The 18275-nt window shown below is 44.1% G+C and overlaps 1 protein-coding gene across 2 annotated transcripts in view; it reads left to right on the top strand.

Annotated features, from left to right (window-relative positions):
- Shtn1 (shootin 1) overlaps positions 1 to 18275 on the top strand; it is a 105406-nt gene that overhangs the window by 14424 nt on the left and 72707 nt on the right. For both annotated transcript variants that reach the window (XR_003377318.1, XM_026781718.1), the window contains exons 2-3: positions 2532 to 2584; positions 11870 to 11930. Coding sequence is in view for 1 of the 2 variants with exons in the window: in XM_026781718.1 (XP_026637519.1) it covers positions 2532 to 2584; positions 11870 to 11930 (114 nt within the window). In the remaining variant the exon portion in view is untranslated. The remainder of the gene's footprint in view (positions 1 to 2531; positions 2585 to 11869; positions 11931 to 18275) is intronic.

Genomic DNA, 18275 nt, shown 5'->3' with positions numbered 1-18275 from the left:
TGGAGGCATGGTGTGAGTAGTTTTAGAAAAGCTTCCCAAGCCATTATTTGATGTTGTAAATAGAAAAAAAATTCTTATTTCTTAATGTCAGTTTGAGAGTATACTTTTATAAGCCATTACTGTGTATGTGTACGCCTGTAAAGTAGGTCACTAATAATGCAGTGGTAAATCCATTTTGATGTGCGTGTGTGCGTGCACCCGCCATAGTGTATACGTGGAAGTCACATGACAGCGTAGGGGGCTGGCTCTCTCCATTCACCACGTGGATACTGGGAATTGAACTCGGGTTATCAGACTTGATGGAAGTATTAGGGTCATCTCACTGGCCCTGATTTTGATTTTTAAATTTCATCTACAGATAATTTAAAACATTTTAAGTAAAAAAAAATTGTGTGTGAGTATGATGTTTATGTGTATGGATACAGGCACACGTGGCAGTCAGAGAATGACCTTGGTTGGGTGGTGGCACACACCTTTAATCCCAGCACTGGGGAGGCAGAGACAGGCGGATCTTTGAGTTCGAGGCCAGCCTGGTCTACAGAGCTACAGGGAAATCCTGTCTTGAAAAACCGAAGGGGGTGAGAATAACCTTGTGTGTCAGTTCCTCCACCTGCCTATGTGAGACAGCAGCTCTTGTTTTTATAGTCCACTGTATGTGCCAGGCTAGCCATCCCTCAAGCCACCAAGGATTATCCTGACTCCGCCTCCCATCTCTCCATAGGAATGCTGGGATTGTGCCCAACTTTATGTGGTTCTGGGGACCAGAGCTTCATAGCTTCATTTTTTTTTTTTTTTTGGTTTTTTGAGACAGGATTTCTCTGTGGTTTGGAGCCTGCCCTGGAATTAGCTCTTATAGACCAGGCTGGTCTCAAACTCACAGAGATCCGCCCGCCTCTGCCTCCCAAGTGCTGGGATTAAAGGCGTGCACCACCACCACCGCCCGGCCCGAGCTTCATTCTTGACACTTATGTGGCGAGTGGAGCCATCTGCCCAGCCCTGCAGATACATTTAAATGCTAAGTAGTTTAAGCCAAAGTCGATCAATAAAATATGTTTATCTTTTCTGATTTGAAGCTGTATTAGGTAGAATAATGATGTTTGGGGCTGTGACCATAGTCTACTACCCAATAGCATCAACGTGTATTTAGAAATCTCAAATAACACTCTTGGTTTTGTTTATGTTAAAAATCATTGCACATTGCAATGATTGTCTAGCTCCTAGGGCTATTTGGTTCATGCTCAGTTTTTGGAATATTTGTGACGGGCGTTGATAAGGAGACCAGGTGTTGAGGATTTCACTTTGTGCTTTATTAACTCCTTCCGGTTGAGCATGGAAAGGGCTCCATCTTTATGTGTGTGTCCAGAACTGTTTGTCAGTGGGTCTGTGGCTTCTGTAAGTTCGGACCTCAGTGTTTTTAGCACCACGGTCACAGCGGGCGACCCCAGCCCTTTGGCCTCTGGCTTGTTCCTTTCCTGGTTAGGTGCTTGTTTCTGGAGTAGTCTTGTCCTTCTGGGAAACATATGTTTTTTGGAGCCAATGACCAGGTTCTATGGGATGTTCGTTTTTAGGTGCGAGGGAAGGCTGACACAGAGTGGTTGAGGCTAGGGTGGGACCTCCTGCCTCAATCTTCCTAAGGCAGGAGTTACAGGCCTGTGTCTCCATGCTTGGCACCCATCTGGGATCCATTAAAGTTATTGGCCTCAGGCTTTTATTTCTGTCTTCAGATTATTAGTAGGAATGGGAAACTTAAAAAAAAACAAAAACAACTGAGCTACTCTTAGAAGATAAATCCCAATTAAAATTTTTGCACAGGTGAACATGCGGCCCCGTGATAACCTAGCTCCCAGTGACAGTCCTGTCTAGTGGCTGGTGGACCAGACTGGCCTCAGAGGCTCTTCCTCAAGTCACCTTAGGTCATTGTTACAAACTTCATTCGCTCAACTCCAAGGAAGCCTAAAAAGCGTGTTTTACGAAAATGTGAATGTGGGGGTTCAGGTTACATCATGAGCACCCCACATATCTGGGAGTCTGCACTCCCATCTTAGTGAAACGAAGGTTGCTGACCATGGCATGGCCACTGCCTGTCTTGCCTGGAGACAGATATTCTCAGTCCAATGTCCGTCCTACAAACCTCTGCACTGAATAAAGTAGACAGATGACATTGGGCTGAGTGTGCAAGCTCACTTTAATTTCTAAGTGAGCCTCCAATTTTAGCACCCAGGTGGGTACTGTTGGGGGGGACAGCAGGGTCCTGGGTGCTCTCACTGGCAGGTGCTGAGATCACAGAGGAGGACTTTTCAAGGTCCCTTCTGGCCCGTGGGTCTTCCTGAGGCCTCGGGGAGAATGGGCGTTCAGTGCAGTGGGCTCACATCTGCAGAGACTGGAAAGCAAAAGCCCTTTGGTGGTCTCTCCACTCGGCTGAACTTAGTGGCGAGTTGTTGGGGGGGGGGGTCAGCTGAGTTCGCAGGTTTTCCCACAGTGAATTTTTGAGAGTTCTAATGTCGCTTTCTTTCTTTTTCTTTTCCCTTTAGCAATAGGCGACTATGAAGACCTTCGAGCAGAGAACCAGAAAACAAAGGAGAAGGTTTGTACTGTACCCCTCCCTTTTCTTACAAGCCTGAACGCCTAGGCAGCATAATGCATTGTTCAGCCACCAATTTCAGTTAAATGTGAATGAGAGGGGGTTTTTCCCCCCTTTTTTTCTCTTTTCTTTTCTCTTGCATGTGTGGTTGAAGCTAATATCAACTCCGGGCTCCAGATGGTAAAGAATAGCAGGCATTGCCACAGTAGGCACAGCCCTGGGAGATTAAGTACGCGGCTAAATGTGTCTCAAGGCACTAGGCCAAGCCTTCCAAGTCCTCAGGAATTGTCCTTTTCTCCTGGTAGTCACACTGGGGACACTGGTGATGGACTCAGAGCCTGGGGACATTTGCTCCTAGGACCCCGGCTCGGTGGGTCCGGAGGGACCTGGGCTTTGGCATTTAGCCATCTCTGTACACCACTTGTGTTTGCTTCTGCTAGATAGGTAGATAATAATACCAGAAGTTGAAAAACACCTAGTGTTTGTACAGGAGAAGTATGCTGAATATTTTCACAGGATCTGGAAGTTTTGTTTTGAACTATGAAATAAGAGAATTCTGTTTGCTTTTGTAATCTCTGTCCTTTTTATCTCTAAAACTGTTTACTTATGATTTGTGAGTGTTTGCTATGTATGAGAGTTCAAGACTGTAGTTCTAGCACTTGGGAAGCGAAGGCAGGAGGATTGCCATGAGTTCGAGGCTAGCCTGGGCTATAGACTGAGATCCTGTATTGGAAAGCAAGCAGATTTGTGAATGTTAGTGTGCATCTGCATACACACGCATGCTTGAGTGTGCATGTGTGTTTCTGTCCTCCTGTCAGCCTAGGGGAAAAAGAAAAAGATAGAGGGGTAATAGAAAACAAAAAATAGGATAGAAGAACACGGACTATGGATTTGTTTTAAAATATAAATGAAAGTTATATATAAATTTAAAATGTAATCGTTTTTAACTTGCCACCACTAAATATGGTGCTTTTATCAAATAAGATAGGCAAAATATTTTTTAAAAATGTATCCCTGGCAGAAAAGAAATAAATAAAGCAGCCTGAGGTGGTTTTTACCTAAGAATGAGATTATGATGTCTCATCTCTGTAGTTTTAGAACAAGGGTAATAACAACACTTAGCAGGCAGATAACTAGTTATAAAGCCTGTAGCATGTTTGGACTTAGTTTATTGTGCTCTTAACACACTTATTAGACCTTTTTAGTCATTACGTTTGCCAGCTGCCTAGGCATAGATTGACTGGTAGCTGTAACAGCAAGGGCTTTGCTCACATACAATTATACTTGCTTTTTAGGTCAGTGTTTTAAATCTATAAGTCTCTCTTGTTTTTGACAATATTTATTTTCTCTTGATTCTATTCATGGGTGAGTCCGTATGTGGGTTTGTGCTTGTGAGGAGGCTGAGCAAGCCAGCAGACTTCCTGGTAGTTGTAAGGTACCCAGTGTGAGTGCTGGGAGTTGAACTGGGTCCTCTGTAAGAGCAGCAAGCATCCTCAAACACTGCGCTATCTCTCCAGCCCCTTCTTCGTACCTTTGTAAATTCATCTTTGGTGCTCTCTGAAATCTTGTTTCCTTTCCTCTCAGGCTACCTGAGGGGATGATAGATGGGGTTGATTTTTAAAAATCCATGCAGAAAGGGAGCTGATATGTAAATCTTTCTAACGCAAGAAAGCCATGGAGAATAGTTTGAAGATTATCAGTTCTGTCGCTGTAAGTCTCCAAACACAGATGTCCCGGGGATGTGAGGTTGTGAAGAGGGTGTGTATGCTTAGATCCTGGTCTCAGGCACATCATGATCTTAAAGCATACTTCCTGGGGAATGCTCAGGGCCGGCAGTGTGCTGCCCTTTGCTCAGACCAACTCCAGGAGAGGTCCATGGGGTCTGAGTTGCATCTGCTTTGGGGCTAACAGGGAGGGGAAGAGCCAAGCAGGTTGGAGGGGTTCACACTGCAGGACAGTTTGACTTTCTCTAAACATATGAGGTGGAGCAGGCAGGATGGCTCACTGAGTTTGATCGCTGAATTCCCTGGTAGAAGGTGGGGACTGATTCCCAAAGGTTGTCTTCTTATCTCCACTTGACATGTTCATGCGTGTGCACACATGTGTGTCATACACACATACGTCATATACACACAGTAAGAATCAACGAAAAGCAGGTTTAAGTAAGATAGGAAGGGAGATAGAAAGCTCATGTGTCTTCCTGTGGCAGAGAGAGAGAGAACACCCTGCATGTTTTGTTTTCCCTTTTCTGTTTCTAACCATGGTTATCTATAGACCTTGAAATGCCCTTTTAAAAAGTGGCTGTGTGGACACCTGCTCTCCCCGTTGGCGCCACCATGGCTGTTTAACTCAGAGCCACTTTCTTCCGTGGGGTTTGCAGTGAACTGTCTGTTGTGTGCATGGGATTATCGGTTGGGCTAAAAGAAGGGCTGGAAATGACCTGGGCCCAGTAAACTGTTTACTTCTTCTCTGAGCAGAAGACAGGCTGACGCATTTGCAGCATCTGCTGGCGTTATTGACCTGTTTCTGTCCTAATTCTTTAAAAATAACTATTAACAGGAATGAGAAGAAAAGAAATGAAAGCAATATGGAATGCTGTGTGTTGGGAAAAACAAAGAAGACTGAGTGGTTTTAAGTCCACCCCACTCTGTTTACCTTCTATTAAAAGACTGACTTGCTTATTACTGCAGATTTTTCCCCAAGGTGGGGGGTGTTACAAAGGAGAGAAGCATATAATAAAAGCCTTTTATACGACATAGAAGGAGTAAAAGCAGCTTTAGTTCTGGAAGCGGCAAATGGAGGACACTTTTTTTCTGGGAAAGCACTTTCTTGTGCCTGGCTGCCTGGGCTTTATCGGGTCTGCATCAACAAATACAGGCAGCCATCTTTCCTCTGTGGGGTCCCAGCCTGGAGTTAAATTAAACTCATCATGGATACTCATTGGAAGAATTCCTTTTTGTTGTAGTTGGTTCGATGTAGGGATATTTGGCAAAATCGGAGGGGAAAAAATGGCAAGGTATTACTCCTGACCGTGTGTCTGCAAGTTTATTTTTCCTCGTTGCCAGGCCAGAAACCTCAGTGGGGAGAGACAGCAGACCTGGTCCCTCTGGAGAGGACCTTCTGGTGGCTGCTGCATGTCCCCACGGATGTAGATTCTGCAGAAGAGGCAGGTGAGCAAAGACTGTTCACTTAGAGATGACTGTGGGACCTCTGTGCCCTCTTCTCTCCATGACAGAATGGTTCAGACTGTGTTAGCTTCATTTTGCACAAGCAAACATAAGGACTTGAGGAAGAATGAGTTTCCTGAGAACCTACAGGTGATTAGTGACAGATTCCGGGTTTAAACCCGGATCCTATGCCCTCCCTGCTCTTTTACAAACAGGTAAACTTAAGACAGTATATGGACTCTTTCCAGAAAGAACCTCATTTTATTTTAATGTGTGTGTGTGCGTGTACATGTATGTGTGTGTGTACTGCAGGTAGGCATTAGCACACGCGTGTGTGAGGACGTCAGAGGGCAGCCTCGGGTGTCCTTCCTCTGGTGCTGACCATTTTTTGTTTGATGGCTTACAGCTTCATCAGGCAGGCGAGGCTAGCCAGGCAGCAAGCCCCAGGGGTCCACTAGGTTCTGCCCCCTCAGCCCTGGAATCACGGCTGTGTGCCACCATGCCCAGGTTTATTTATTTTTTTTAAATCTGGGTTCGGGGGATAAAACTCAGGTCTTCATATCTGGGCAGCAAGCACTTTCCTGCTTGAACATCTCTTTAGCCATGTTTTTAATGTTAATGTATAAAATTTGCACAGTAAATTATCAGGCCCAGTACATTATACCATCAGTTAGTTTGTATTGAAAAACTGAAATCTAAGTATTAAATTAATTTCTTATTAGAAAAATTCATATATGTGTGTATACATATAAATTCTGTCACTGTGAACTCAAAGAATAGGAATAAAAGATATAGTGGTGGGCCAATGGGTTCTTGTTGCTGTTTATATTTATTTACTTGGTGTATGTATATGTACATGAGCGTGTATGTCACGGCACATAGGTGGAGGTCAGACAATAACCTGCTGGAGTAGCCAGGGCTCTCCTACTGTCTGGGCCATCAGGCTAGGAGGTGATTGCTCTAGCCTGCTGATCCGTATCTCCAACTCCGGACTAAAGTTTTAACTGAATTTTCCCTTTGTAGTCCTTTTCTCTACTTCAACAATGGACGTTGGTCATTCTGTGGTTTTTATAGACGTCTTTGGAGATGGAATCAGAATCTCTGAGTTTTTAAGGAAAGTAATTGAGGGGAAATCTTTGGCTTGAATGCCTTCTGGCCACATCAAGGAAAATAGATGAGGTTTTACCTGTTAGTAAAACCACTAATGAGGGAGGGGACACAGACAGTTGACAAATAGCTGAGATATTGTCATCACTGTGTGAGTCTCTACAGCTTGGGTAGGACAAGAAAAGACAAAATGACCTGACCCCTGCTTTTTCCATGTGCAAACTTTTACTCTTTTAATTACAGACTTAAATGCTGTTTATCTCTAAGCCTCCTCTAGCTCTCTTACATTGGGATAAGCCATCTGTGTGTTCCTCTATGCCTGTCACCTCCATCAAGAGAATTTATTATTAGCTCAACATTAAACAGGAGAAGAGGCACGTGCTGTGGGTCCTGGGGAAACATAAAAACCTTGGGATTGTTTATTTGTGTCTTCTGGTTATTTAGTGTGACGATAAGTGGGAACTATGAAATGGCCTCGTCTCTCCATTATTTTTGCCCATTTTCCAAATGGCATCGTCAGCGAGTAGTGTGTGAAAAGAGGCAGAGAGCCTGTCACATTGGTGTTAACAAATTCTTCCGAATCTGTATTTGGGGCGTGCAAAAATTGGATGAGTGTGTACTTTGGAATCAGCCAAACAAAATGTGCTTCCTTAGTGTGTTGCCACACCAATGTTTGAGTGTTAGTCACCCTGCCCCAATCGAAGGACCTTCTCCTGTAACTTGCTCAAAATCTTTGTCATAACTGATTAGGTTTGATTTTTCTCTTTTCCTTTCGTGTGTGTGTGCGTGTGTGTGTGTGTGTGTGTGTGTCTCATGGAGCTTTGAATGGAATGACATTCACATTTCTCAGGGGGGTGGTGGTGGTGGTGGTGGTAGTGGTGGTGGTGTGTGTGTGTGTGTGTGTGTGTACGGGCGTGCACGCAGTATGTATAGAGAGAAGGGAATCTGTGTGATAGAAGAGTGTCTACTACTAAATAGTATTTATGTTTAATATTATGTTCAGAGACTGAGTTTTGAAATGCATAAATGTTTAAGTGGCTGATTAGAAACCGTTTGGGTGAGCTACTGTCACCGCGCATCAGACGGTTCTGTCAGCCTGCCAGGAACAATGAATGAAAAGAGATTGAGGCAGACATTTCCAAGACTTGTTTCAAGAAGTAAGATATATGATAGTGTTTGCATCTTGGCTCGGTTGTCTATTGTTACAATTCCATCCTCTCGTATAGTATTCAGAGGTGAAGGTCCCAAGTATATTATTTTTTTAAAAAAAATCAATAAAGAAGCCACTCTAAAGAGCAAGATCTGCATCCATTATGATAACTGTTCATGCATAATACATCCACATACATGCGGCTTCTTTGAGACGGAGTGGCAAGTGGTTGTGCCAGAGAAAAAGTAATTACTTAGGGTTTGAAAGTGAAAATGAGTCTCTCATTAACAGCAATCTATCCAGAAACAAAGAGCGAGGGTCTCAGTTCTGATGACATGTGTTTCCAGCTCACACACAATACCTCGACTTCGGAGGCTGCTGCACGACAGCTTGGGTGGGGGCGGCCACTCCCCCTTTAGCGCCTGTGAAAATTGGAGGGAAAGAAGTTTGAATTGGAAGAAAAGAAGAACTCCAAAGGAGAAATGGAGCAAAGGGGTTCCATGTGGTGGGAATGAGTGAGTGCGGATCCAGAGAAGCCAGACTTACCTAGATGGAAAGGCAGACCTGGCGGTCCTCTCTCTTTCCCACTGAAGAGTCTGAAGCAGGCACCGGCTCCGATGTCCAGTTCTGATGCTATACATTTCCATTTTAAAATAGTGTGACCGGGATGTAAGAGGAATGAACTTCTAAAAACGATGGTGTGGGCCAAACCTTCCTGCAGGCAATATAATTGCCCGATTTCTGTCTCTACAAGTCTGCAGCCTTCCTGTCTTGTAGCCCATGTCCTTATACCCTGCTCTTCTCATTGTTGGTTTTTGTTTGGGGATCCTAAGTTTCGTGAAACTACAGAATCTAGGTGTTCCCCACCAGGTCTCTGGCAGTGTTGGGCGTAGTGCCTGATACTAGATGTAGGTTTATCCAGTGCAGAGACACCCAGTGGTTCCAGGAAATAATTGCTCGGAATTCCACGTCAGTCAATGTTAAGGTGTTTCCCTATCCATCTGTTGTCTTCTGTCCCCAAGGTGTGTGGAGACAATGTATGGACTTCAAACTGTCCTTTCTACTAGATGACAGTTCTCTCGCACGCGTGTGCCCAGATGATAAAATATTAGTGGAAATCAGACACAGTTTGGAGCGTTGAGGTTCTTATTGCATAAATCTCACACACAGCTGATTGTTAAGTATTTTCTACATCAGTTCAGAGCTTCTGCTGATCCCAGATAAAGAGACGTTTATGTTGACGGTGTTGGCTGATAGGTAGATGGGGGACCAGGGAAGATGCTAGTTCGTGCTGGAAGAACATTCCTCCGCAACCCAGCCGGCCGGAGTTCTCAGACCCTCATTTGGTTTCACGAGCCAGATGAGCGTTCACAAGCCGAGATGAGCCTTAATGGTGAGATCTGGAAAGCAGCCTGGGCTTCTCATACAATGGGCTTTCAAAACCACCAAAACCAACCTCCAGTCAATCTACCACTGTCTAAAGAGTCAAAACAGCTTCTCAGTCTAAGCTGTGACATTATTCAGTCTGCTTAAAGCAACCAGCACTCAGGCAGCCGGGTTCAGCTCCAGCCTTGAGCTACAGAGAATTATCGAGCTTCCTGATTAAGTGATGTCGTCCAAAGAACATCTGTTGCTATTACCAAGTTTTCATGAGCAATTCTCAACACAAAAAGAGACGGCCTTTACAGATGGTACAGCTGCATGAGCAGGGCAGAGGAGAGGGTGGGATGGATGGGGGCGTCTCTGTGGCACAAAGATGCAAGGCTGCTGCAGGGCCTGTGTCCCTGCGCTCTCTCTGCGCTGGTCGACTGGGAGAAAGGTTGTAGGATGCCTCTGCCTTCTTCTGAGATGTTGCTGTACAAACAAGCGCATCCTTCATGGTGTGGAATCAGTAGGCTGCGCTTGCCGTATGCGTGACCCCTCCCACCCTTTCAGCCTTTCAACGTAGCAGATGGTAAACTCAGTGACTGCCAGTTCTATCATAATGTGGTTGCAGAAAATAGAAAGCGAAGCAACACGAAGCCCCCGAGAGAGCGCAGCTGGGCTTGGGAGACAGCTTGTGACTGTGTGGGTAACTAGAGGTTAGCGCGTGCCGGACTCTACAGAATCGCTTCCCCGCACCTTGGGCTGAGATCTGTTATTAACCAGAATGTCTACCTGGCTCTTATGAGCAGTTAGCACCGGCATCAAGTCTTCCCTCTGGGCAGCTGGAACAGGCCTGCCTGTGAAGGCCACGCGTTATTTCTGACCAGGAAATGGGAGACTTGGTGGTGGTTGGTGTGTGACTAGGCGGTGCTGAGCCCCGTCCCTGTTTACATTCTCATCAAGTTTCTGTGGAAACTGGGCACCTAAGTGGGAACTGGATGCGCCTTTAAATGGAATTTTGAGAGGCTCAGCGGGAGATTCAAATGCCTCAAAGTTACAGCATCACCCTGGAGGCCGTCTTGTGATGAAGAGTTTTCTTCAGAGGACTGTGTACTTTGCAGAAGAGACAGAGGGTGAGACGGAGAGTCAACAAGGAAGTGCGCGCCAGCTATGCCGCACCAGGTGATCACGCCTGGATCCTCTGGAGGCCTCTGGTCTTGGCAGAAGTTTGGATTCTATTTGTGTCTTCTACTGTGCATTGCTGGAGGGGGGTGGGCAGCCTGGGAGGAGGTTGGGGGCGTGTCCAATGCAAACAGGCGTCAGTTACGGAAAGTAAGAGGAACATTCCAGAAGCAGCTGGCGGGCCGTGTCCAGGTTGCTGGTTGGTATGTTCTTGTTGCTCTTTCATGTGTTAGAAACGGATTCGAGAATCCAGCGCTCTTGAAGACAACTTTTAATACACTAAAAAAACTGGCAACAACGAGTGTGGTTTATCTGTTAAACTGGAGCTAGGAACTAGGTGGGGCAGGTTGTCTTTTTACAGAGGATGGATTCCCACAGGGAGCCTTAAACATCCCTCCTTCTTTCTGGTAAATATCTTTGGTCCATTGACTCGTTTATGGGAGAGAAGGCTCCGCTAGGATCTGATGGTCAGCTTTAGTGACTCAGCCCTGTGTCCCTGCTGCATGTGTGGTGTACCCTGCAGACAGATGTGTGTGTGTGTGTGTGTGTGTGTGTGTGTGTGTGTGTGTGTGTAGTATTTCAGGCACGTGAATACCAGGTGTCACGCTCTGTCTCACTCCTCAGCTCTCACAGTCTATATGTCTCCATCCTCCCATACCCAGCTCTTCCATGGATGCTGAGTGTTTGAACTCAGATCCTCAGGCTTACCTAGTGCTGAGCCGTCTCCCGTCTCCTATCCCTGAGACGGCTTTCAGCGCTTGGTGGTTCTTTTGTGGAGCAGGCCATATGTATTCTCTTAAAGGAGGAATCCATTTTAACTCAAGGATAGTCCATTGGTCTGCTACCAAGGAGATAATGAGCAGTGATGACTGTTTACCTTATAGAAAGTTCTAGAAGCTCAGCTGGGTACCATGCATGGATCTCTTACTAGGTGAGCAGTACCAACACTGGGGCTGTGGAGAGATTTTTAAAATTCACTTTATTTTTAGTTATGTATTTGTATGTCTTTGTGTGAGTGTGTGCATCCTAGTACAGTACCCTGGGAGGCCAGAAGAGGCCACCAGGACCCCGGAGCTGGGGTTCGTCACTTGTGGTCTGCAAGGCATGGGTGCTGGGGACTGAGCCGGGTCCTCTGCTCTTAAGAGCGGTCCGCACTCAATGGCTGGAAGCGTTGCTCCAGCCCCCAAGAGATGCTGTGTCCAGGGCGGGCGGGAGGAAAAGTACTGGTGCTGTGTGTAAGTTTGCTTTTGCTCCTCACCTGGTCACAGCGGAATTTTATTGTGTGAATTTAACGTTTCTTTTTCTTTTTCATTTCAGTGTGACAAAATTAGGCAAGAAAGAGATGAAGCTGTTAAAAAACTGGAAGAATTTCAGAAAAGTATGTAAGCATTTCTACTGGAGTAATAATCACTTGACTTTGGGGATTGTATGAGTGGATTGAGACCAAGCTGACTGAAGGTGTCCTGATCGTATCAGCAAGAGAAAAACAGTCTCATTTGGGGGGGGGGGAGTGAAAGCAATGGAATAAGTATTAATAATCTATAAATGTCTTATAAAAATTTAAGCTTGTGGTAAGAAAAGTTCACTATGGAAAAAAAATCAAAGAAAAACAAAATTCATTTGTTACTTAGACTCCTTGAGAAAAGCCAAAGTTAGTATTTTGTATTTTATCCTGTGTGGCCTTTATGAAATATGTGTTTCTATAAAAGGTGCATATTTTAGATTCCGTTTTATAGCCTCCTTCTTTCAGTAAACAGTGTGTCTTTGTGTGTCAGCAGAAATATAGGTCAGTTCTAATTGTTGTCTTTTTTTAGCCTGTAGTATATAATACACATAGAAGTATATAAACATCGTAATGTCCTCTGCCCTTCCCTGCCTTCTAAGGGCCACCCCTTGCCACAGCTGCATCTGCAGTCTGTCATTTCATGGTATTACATTTTTGTTTATATTATATGGATCATGAAATAATATGAATAATGTAACTATATGAAGTATTTATTGGTGCATGCTTGAGGTATCATTTGTCATATACTTGTATATATGTATATGTATATATATATATATATATATATATATATATAACTGTAATCGTTTTCACTACCCTGTGTAGTGTATGAATGTGTTGTGATATCATTTGTCATATACTTGTATTCATATACACAACTCTAATCATTTTCACTACCCTGTAGTGTATGAATGTGTTGTGATTTGTTATTATTGCACACTGCACATTTTTGGGCAGCTCGTTGTGCAAACATTATTAGCAATTACATATAATATATTATCTATATAGCAATAAGTGCTATAACTTTGTTCTCTTGTCATCGTTTCTATTTTAGGGGATGGGGTTTCGAGACAGAGTTTCTCTGTGTAACAGCCCTGGCTGTTCTGGAATTTGCTTTGTAGGCCAGGCTGCCTCATCTGCTTGCCTCTGATTCCCGAGTGCTAGGATTAGAGGCATGTGACCACTGCCCTGCTAAATGTTTCTATTTTTTAAAGTACTGTCAATAATGCTGGTTAGTTTCATAGGTTCGTTCAAGAAAAAGGAATTGTTCCAGGGATTTATATCGATATGGGCATATAGCTACCAAAACTTCATTGCATATTTGTAAGTGTACTCTAGCAGGGGAGATCTTATTTCCATCGTTCTAAATAGAGGATGGAGACGCAGTTGGGTCGTATAGCTCCTGCCTAGCACGTGTGAGTTCCAGCACTTCAAATCAATCAATTCCTATCAATCTATGGAAGGAGACTATAGGAGACAATGAGTGTGTCCATGAGACAATGTGTCCATGGGACAATGGTTTTGTGAAGGATTTTTTTATCCCCCATTCATCAAGTCGTGTATATTAATTATATAAACTACTTACTCATCACTTAGACCTCAGTAAAGTGGTTAAGGAACATGTCAAGAGCAGATACCATTTTCTGGAGTTTGGAGAGATTGAAAACACTCAGACTGAGTTATATCCTCAGTGAAGCAATAGTAATTTTTTTCCCAGATTTTTACTGTTATTTTCTATATGACATAAATCTGTTAATTTATCCACAAAGTCAGGACATAGATGTTCAGATCCCAAAGTGTCATATGCGAATATGTTTTGGGCAAAGAACCAGATGTTGGAAGAAAATAACCCTCTCCCTTGCAAGCTGGACCTTTCTAGATTGTTCTGCAGAGGCTCCAGTGTCAGGAGACAGGTACCAACACAGCCCTCAGCAAGACATTTTACCCCTCTGAAAAATGAAACACCTGTCCGATGCAATGGTTCAACAGCCTGTTCGTCTCATCGTCTCACTACAACAAAGACCATCACAGGGTAATCTCGTGGGTATCACTGTCTGTGGAAGACCAGAGACTAGGGCAGAAACACCGCTTTCCTGTGAGCGGGTGAACGGCAGTTGTATTGAATTTTCTCATTCCCTCACGTAGGACTAATAGCATCCAAATGAATACACTTGGAAAGAGCAAGCCCATGGTATTGTGGCTAGTTAGCGTGCTTGAATTATTGATAGCGGAGTGATGTGCTGTGTGAAGTGGCCTGGCTCAGGTTTCTCAGGCTTCAGTTTGCACAGCATGTTTTGATACAGGTAGGCGGTAGGTATTTGCCTCCTGTATTCAGCAAGAACGAAAACAACTTCTCCCACGTTGCTTTCACCTACCACGTCCCTTCAAAAGTGGCTTTTCCTCTAAAGACGCTGATCGTTCTAGGAGCAACTCAGATTAGGACCTGAAAGGATGCATTGAAATGCTAACACAATAGTCGCTATTGTTAGATGCATTTAATTTTTACTTTTATTAAGCCTAGTTAGTTAAAGTCCGAACGGCAGGAAGTCAGAATGTGAATTCTCTAAAGATTATGTTTGTACACTCATTGTGAGTGCAGGTACCCATGTGGAGGTCAGAGGTCAACCTGTGGGTGTCGGTTCTCTGCACCATGTGGGTTCCAGGATCAAACTCAGGTCATCAAGATTAGTGGCAAGTTCCTTTACCTACTGAGCAATTCTGCTGGCCCAAAATGTGATTTCTATTTTTTTTCTCACTCTCTTTCGATTTTGTTTTTTGTTTATTTGTTTGTTTGTTTGTTTTTTGAGACAGGGTTTCTCTGTAGCTTTGGAGCCTTGTCCTGGAACTCACTCTTGTAGACCAGGCTGGTCTCATACTCACAGAGATTCACCTACCTCTGCCTCCTGAGTGCTGGGATTAAAGGTGTGCACCACCATCACTCAGCCAATTTCTAATTTTTTCTCTCCATTTTTCAAGACATGGTTTCTCAGGGTTTCTTGGCTATCCTACTATTCACTTTGTAGACCACACTGGCCTCAAACTCACAGAGATCTTCCTGCCTCTTCTTCCCAAGCACTGGGATCAGAGGCGCATGCCACCACCCAGCTAAATGTGAATTCTTTACTCAGTCTTAAAGAGAGAATGGGAATAGTAGAGTTTTATTTCTGGAGGACTAAGGATGTGTCTCTGTTGGCAAAGTGCTTGCCTAGAATGCTCCAAGTTGTAGGTTTTATTCTTTGATGCCATGTAAAAATGAGGCCTGGTCCTGCAGGCCTGTAATCCCCACCCTCAGGGAGGCAGAGGGACTGGAAGTTCAAGGTCACTCAAGGTCATCCTTGGGTTGAGTTTGAAGCCCTTCTATTTCAAGACCTGACCTCAAAACAAAGGAAAATTTTATTTTTTTAAAAGTTCAATTTGAGGTAAATAGTTCATGGCTTTGAACAGACTTTGAGATTTCGAAGAGAACATTACTGATTTCTTCAGTGTGGGCTCTATTGGTCATGAGCCCATGTGGCCTTGAACAAGTTTCTGCATTAGTAAATTTGGGGTGGATTACTAAATTTGAGTGAAAAAGAAAATATACATAAAAGAGCTCACCCCTGCTGATGACGGCACACATCTTTAATATCAACACGAAGGATGCGGAGGACAGCCTGGTCTACAGAGCAAGTTCCAGGACAACCAGGGCTACAGAGAAACTCTCACTCCAAAACAAAACAAAGCAAAACAAAAACCAAAAAGGAAAGAGCTCTCCCTGCGAGCTGGGCTATAATAGGTGCTCAAAAAATGCCGCTTGTTGCCATGGCATCCAGCCTCTGACGTCATCAGACTGCCAGGTCGATGCTCACCCCCTGAACGTGGAGCTCCTGCGGCTGTACGGGTTTGCTTGGCTGCCCTGAAATGTCTGTCACACTTACCCACCAGGTCTGCCTCCCGAGGATGCCAGGCGAGGGCTCTGCCAGGGCTCAGGCTTCCTCAGCCTGGCTTGGCTTTCCTTCCCTAGGGTAACTACAACTCTGGTCATGGCTTCATGTTGTTCTTGGCCTTCTGCCAGTTCATCCTGAGCCTGTCTCTGAGTTTCTCCACACAAAGAGGGAAGCCATGTGCCCACAGTAAAGTCCCTTCATGTGCTGTAGTGATAGACCCTGGGTTGTGTTTAAGGCTGCATGTGTTTTTCTGCATGGGTTCTTCCTTGGTTCTTCTCATGCCACGTGAGAGCTTGTCTGGGAGCCAAGCATGTTTCTCAGCTGGGAGAACACTTGGATTGTATGTAGGAGACCCTGGGTTTGATCCATGAAACTATACGAATCAGGTGTGGTGTGCAGGTCTGTCATCACCTCAGCAGAAGCAGCTGCATCAGAAGTTTAAGTTCATCTTTGGCTACACAATGAGTCTGAGATCCCATCTAAAAACAAAACAAAATGGAACAACATTGACAGCAAAAGCCCCACTGCTTGTAGCAACAACAACAACAATAACAAAAATCTTTTTTAAACAATCTGGTACTGAAGAAAAGAGTATATTCAGGACCTGCACTTCAAAGAGCCTGCGGGTTTCTCTGTTGTGGAAAGGACTTGCTCAAGCAACAAGATCTTCGGAGTTGACAGTCTCAACTATAACATGTTTTAGAAGGACCATGGAAATCTGGAGTGTCCTAGAATGGGTTTGAGGGGGCCTTATCCGTCAGCGCTGCACTGGGAAAGGATTACTTTACCCCTGGGTCCCAGTCTTGTCAGGTAAAATGCCAGGACTGCATCTACGTTGTAGGGATGTTTCTGAGAACTCATGGGAACACACATCCTAGGACAAGGCTAGACACAGGCCCGGTAAATGATAAGCAGTTCTGTAGCAGATCTGGCGTCCATCTTCAGCTTTTCAAACCAAAGGGCCTACTTTGTAGGTAGTGTTGTTCAAAGTGCAAGAGAACCACACATACATGAACCCAAATCCATGTTTTACAGCCGGATGTGGTGATGCATGCCTGTAATTCCATCGCTCACAGCACAGATGAGACCATAGCCATGACTAAGACTTGTCTGGTCTAAAGAGCAAATTCTGGGACTTTATTAAAAAAACAATAAAATCCTATTTTAATAAAGTACATGTTTTGTAGAAGATGAGAATTTGTTAAGTAGACCCCCAAGCCCTACAGTGTGATGTGTTCTCTGGTGCTGTATAAGAGTGCAGTATTCTGAAGTCATAGAGGAAGAGACATGAACTTTGTTAATTCAACCAGAATGGTAGAAATAACAGCCAGTGTACCTTTGTTATACATGTGAGTTCCTGAAGCCTTAATTTTCTTGAGTTTCATTGATTTTTGAGGTGAGGTCTCACGTATCTCACTCTGGCCTTGAACTCCTCATAGATGAGAATGACCTTGAACTTCTGGTCTTTCTATCCCACGAGAGACAGGATTACGATGTGTGCCGTTTTCCCAGAGATGCTGGAGTTGGGATCCAGGACTTCCTGTATGCTAGGAAACACTCTGTCCATGGAGCTACATCCCCAGACCTTAAAGGCTTTTCTTACGAAATTTTTCAAAGCAATAGAAAAATGAGAAGATAGCACCATGAGCCCCTTCTGTATCCACGACCCAGCTGGTACCATCTCAAGTCCTTGTTGCTCACACACTCACCTGACTGAGTGCATACAATGAAGCCAGTGTTAGTCTTTGTATTGCTTTAAAATTTGCTGACAATGAATAGCTTACTATGAATTTTTGTTTGCTTTGAAAGCATAACTACAGCCTTAGGGCCCCTTTCCTATCTATCTTTCTCTTTATTTCTTCTCCTTCTCCTTCTCCTCCTTCTTCCTCCTCCTCCTCCTCCTCCTCCTCCTCCTCCCCCCCCCTCTCTCTGATCTGGACTCTTCCAGATGTCTCTGGCAGTTTTGCCCTCATACCTTCCCCTCAACCATTTCTGGAGTGGTCATGCCATCAGTTTAGACAATCTCAACTTTTTTTTAAGAGAGCAGGAAATTTCAAAATGACACCTACTGATTTCTATGATGAAACTCTTTGAAAAATAAGTTCCCCACTACTTTAAAATTTTTAAAGGGTAGAGTCTTTTTTTATCAAGTGACAGACAGTTTTATATGCTCTGCTTGCAGGGGAGAAGAACTTCATTTTTGATTTGATATTGAGAAGTACATATGTCAGCTGAGTGGGATTTTTTTTTACCTTTTGACTGTATTACTAAAGGGTGCTGAGAAGGGCTTTCAAGTGGGTCCTGTGTGCTTGATGTACAACAGATTTTGATATAAAAGCAGGATTTGGTATCTAGATATCTTTGATCTATGATTATCCCAAGGAATAATAATTGTGCTCATAAACAAGCGGCAGCTTAAAGATGGACAAACCGATAGAAAAAATAATTCCTGCCGTCAAGTATCTAAGTCAGTTCCTAAAGAGAAAAACATTATTTTTTTATTATTTTTTTT

This window comes from Microtus ochrogaster, chromosome 8 (genome assembly GCF_000317375.1).
Source record: "Microtus ochrogaster isolate Prairie Vole_2 chromosome 8, MicOch1.0, whole genome shotgun sequence".
Lineage (NCBI taxonomy): Eukaryota > Metazoa > Chordata > Mammalia > Rodentia > Cricetidae > Microtus > Microtus ochrogaster.
The sequence above is the reverse complement of the archived record's forward strand: the minus strand, read 5'-3'. Positions and strand labels throughout refer to the sequence as shown.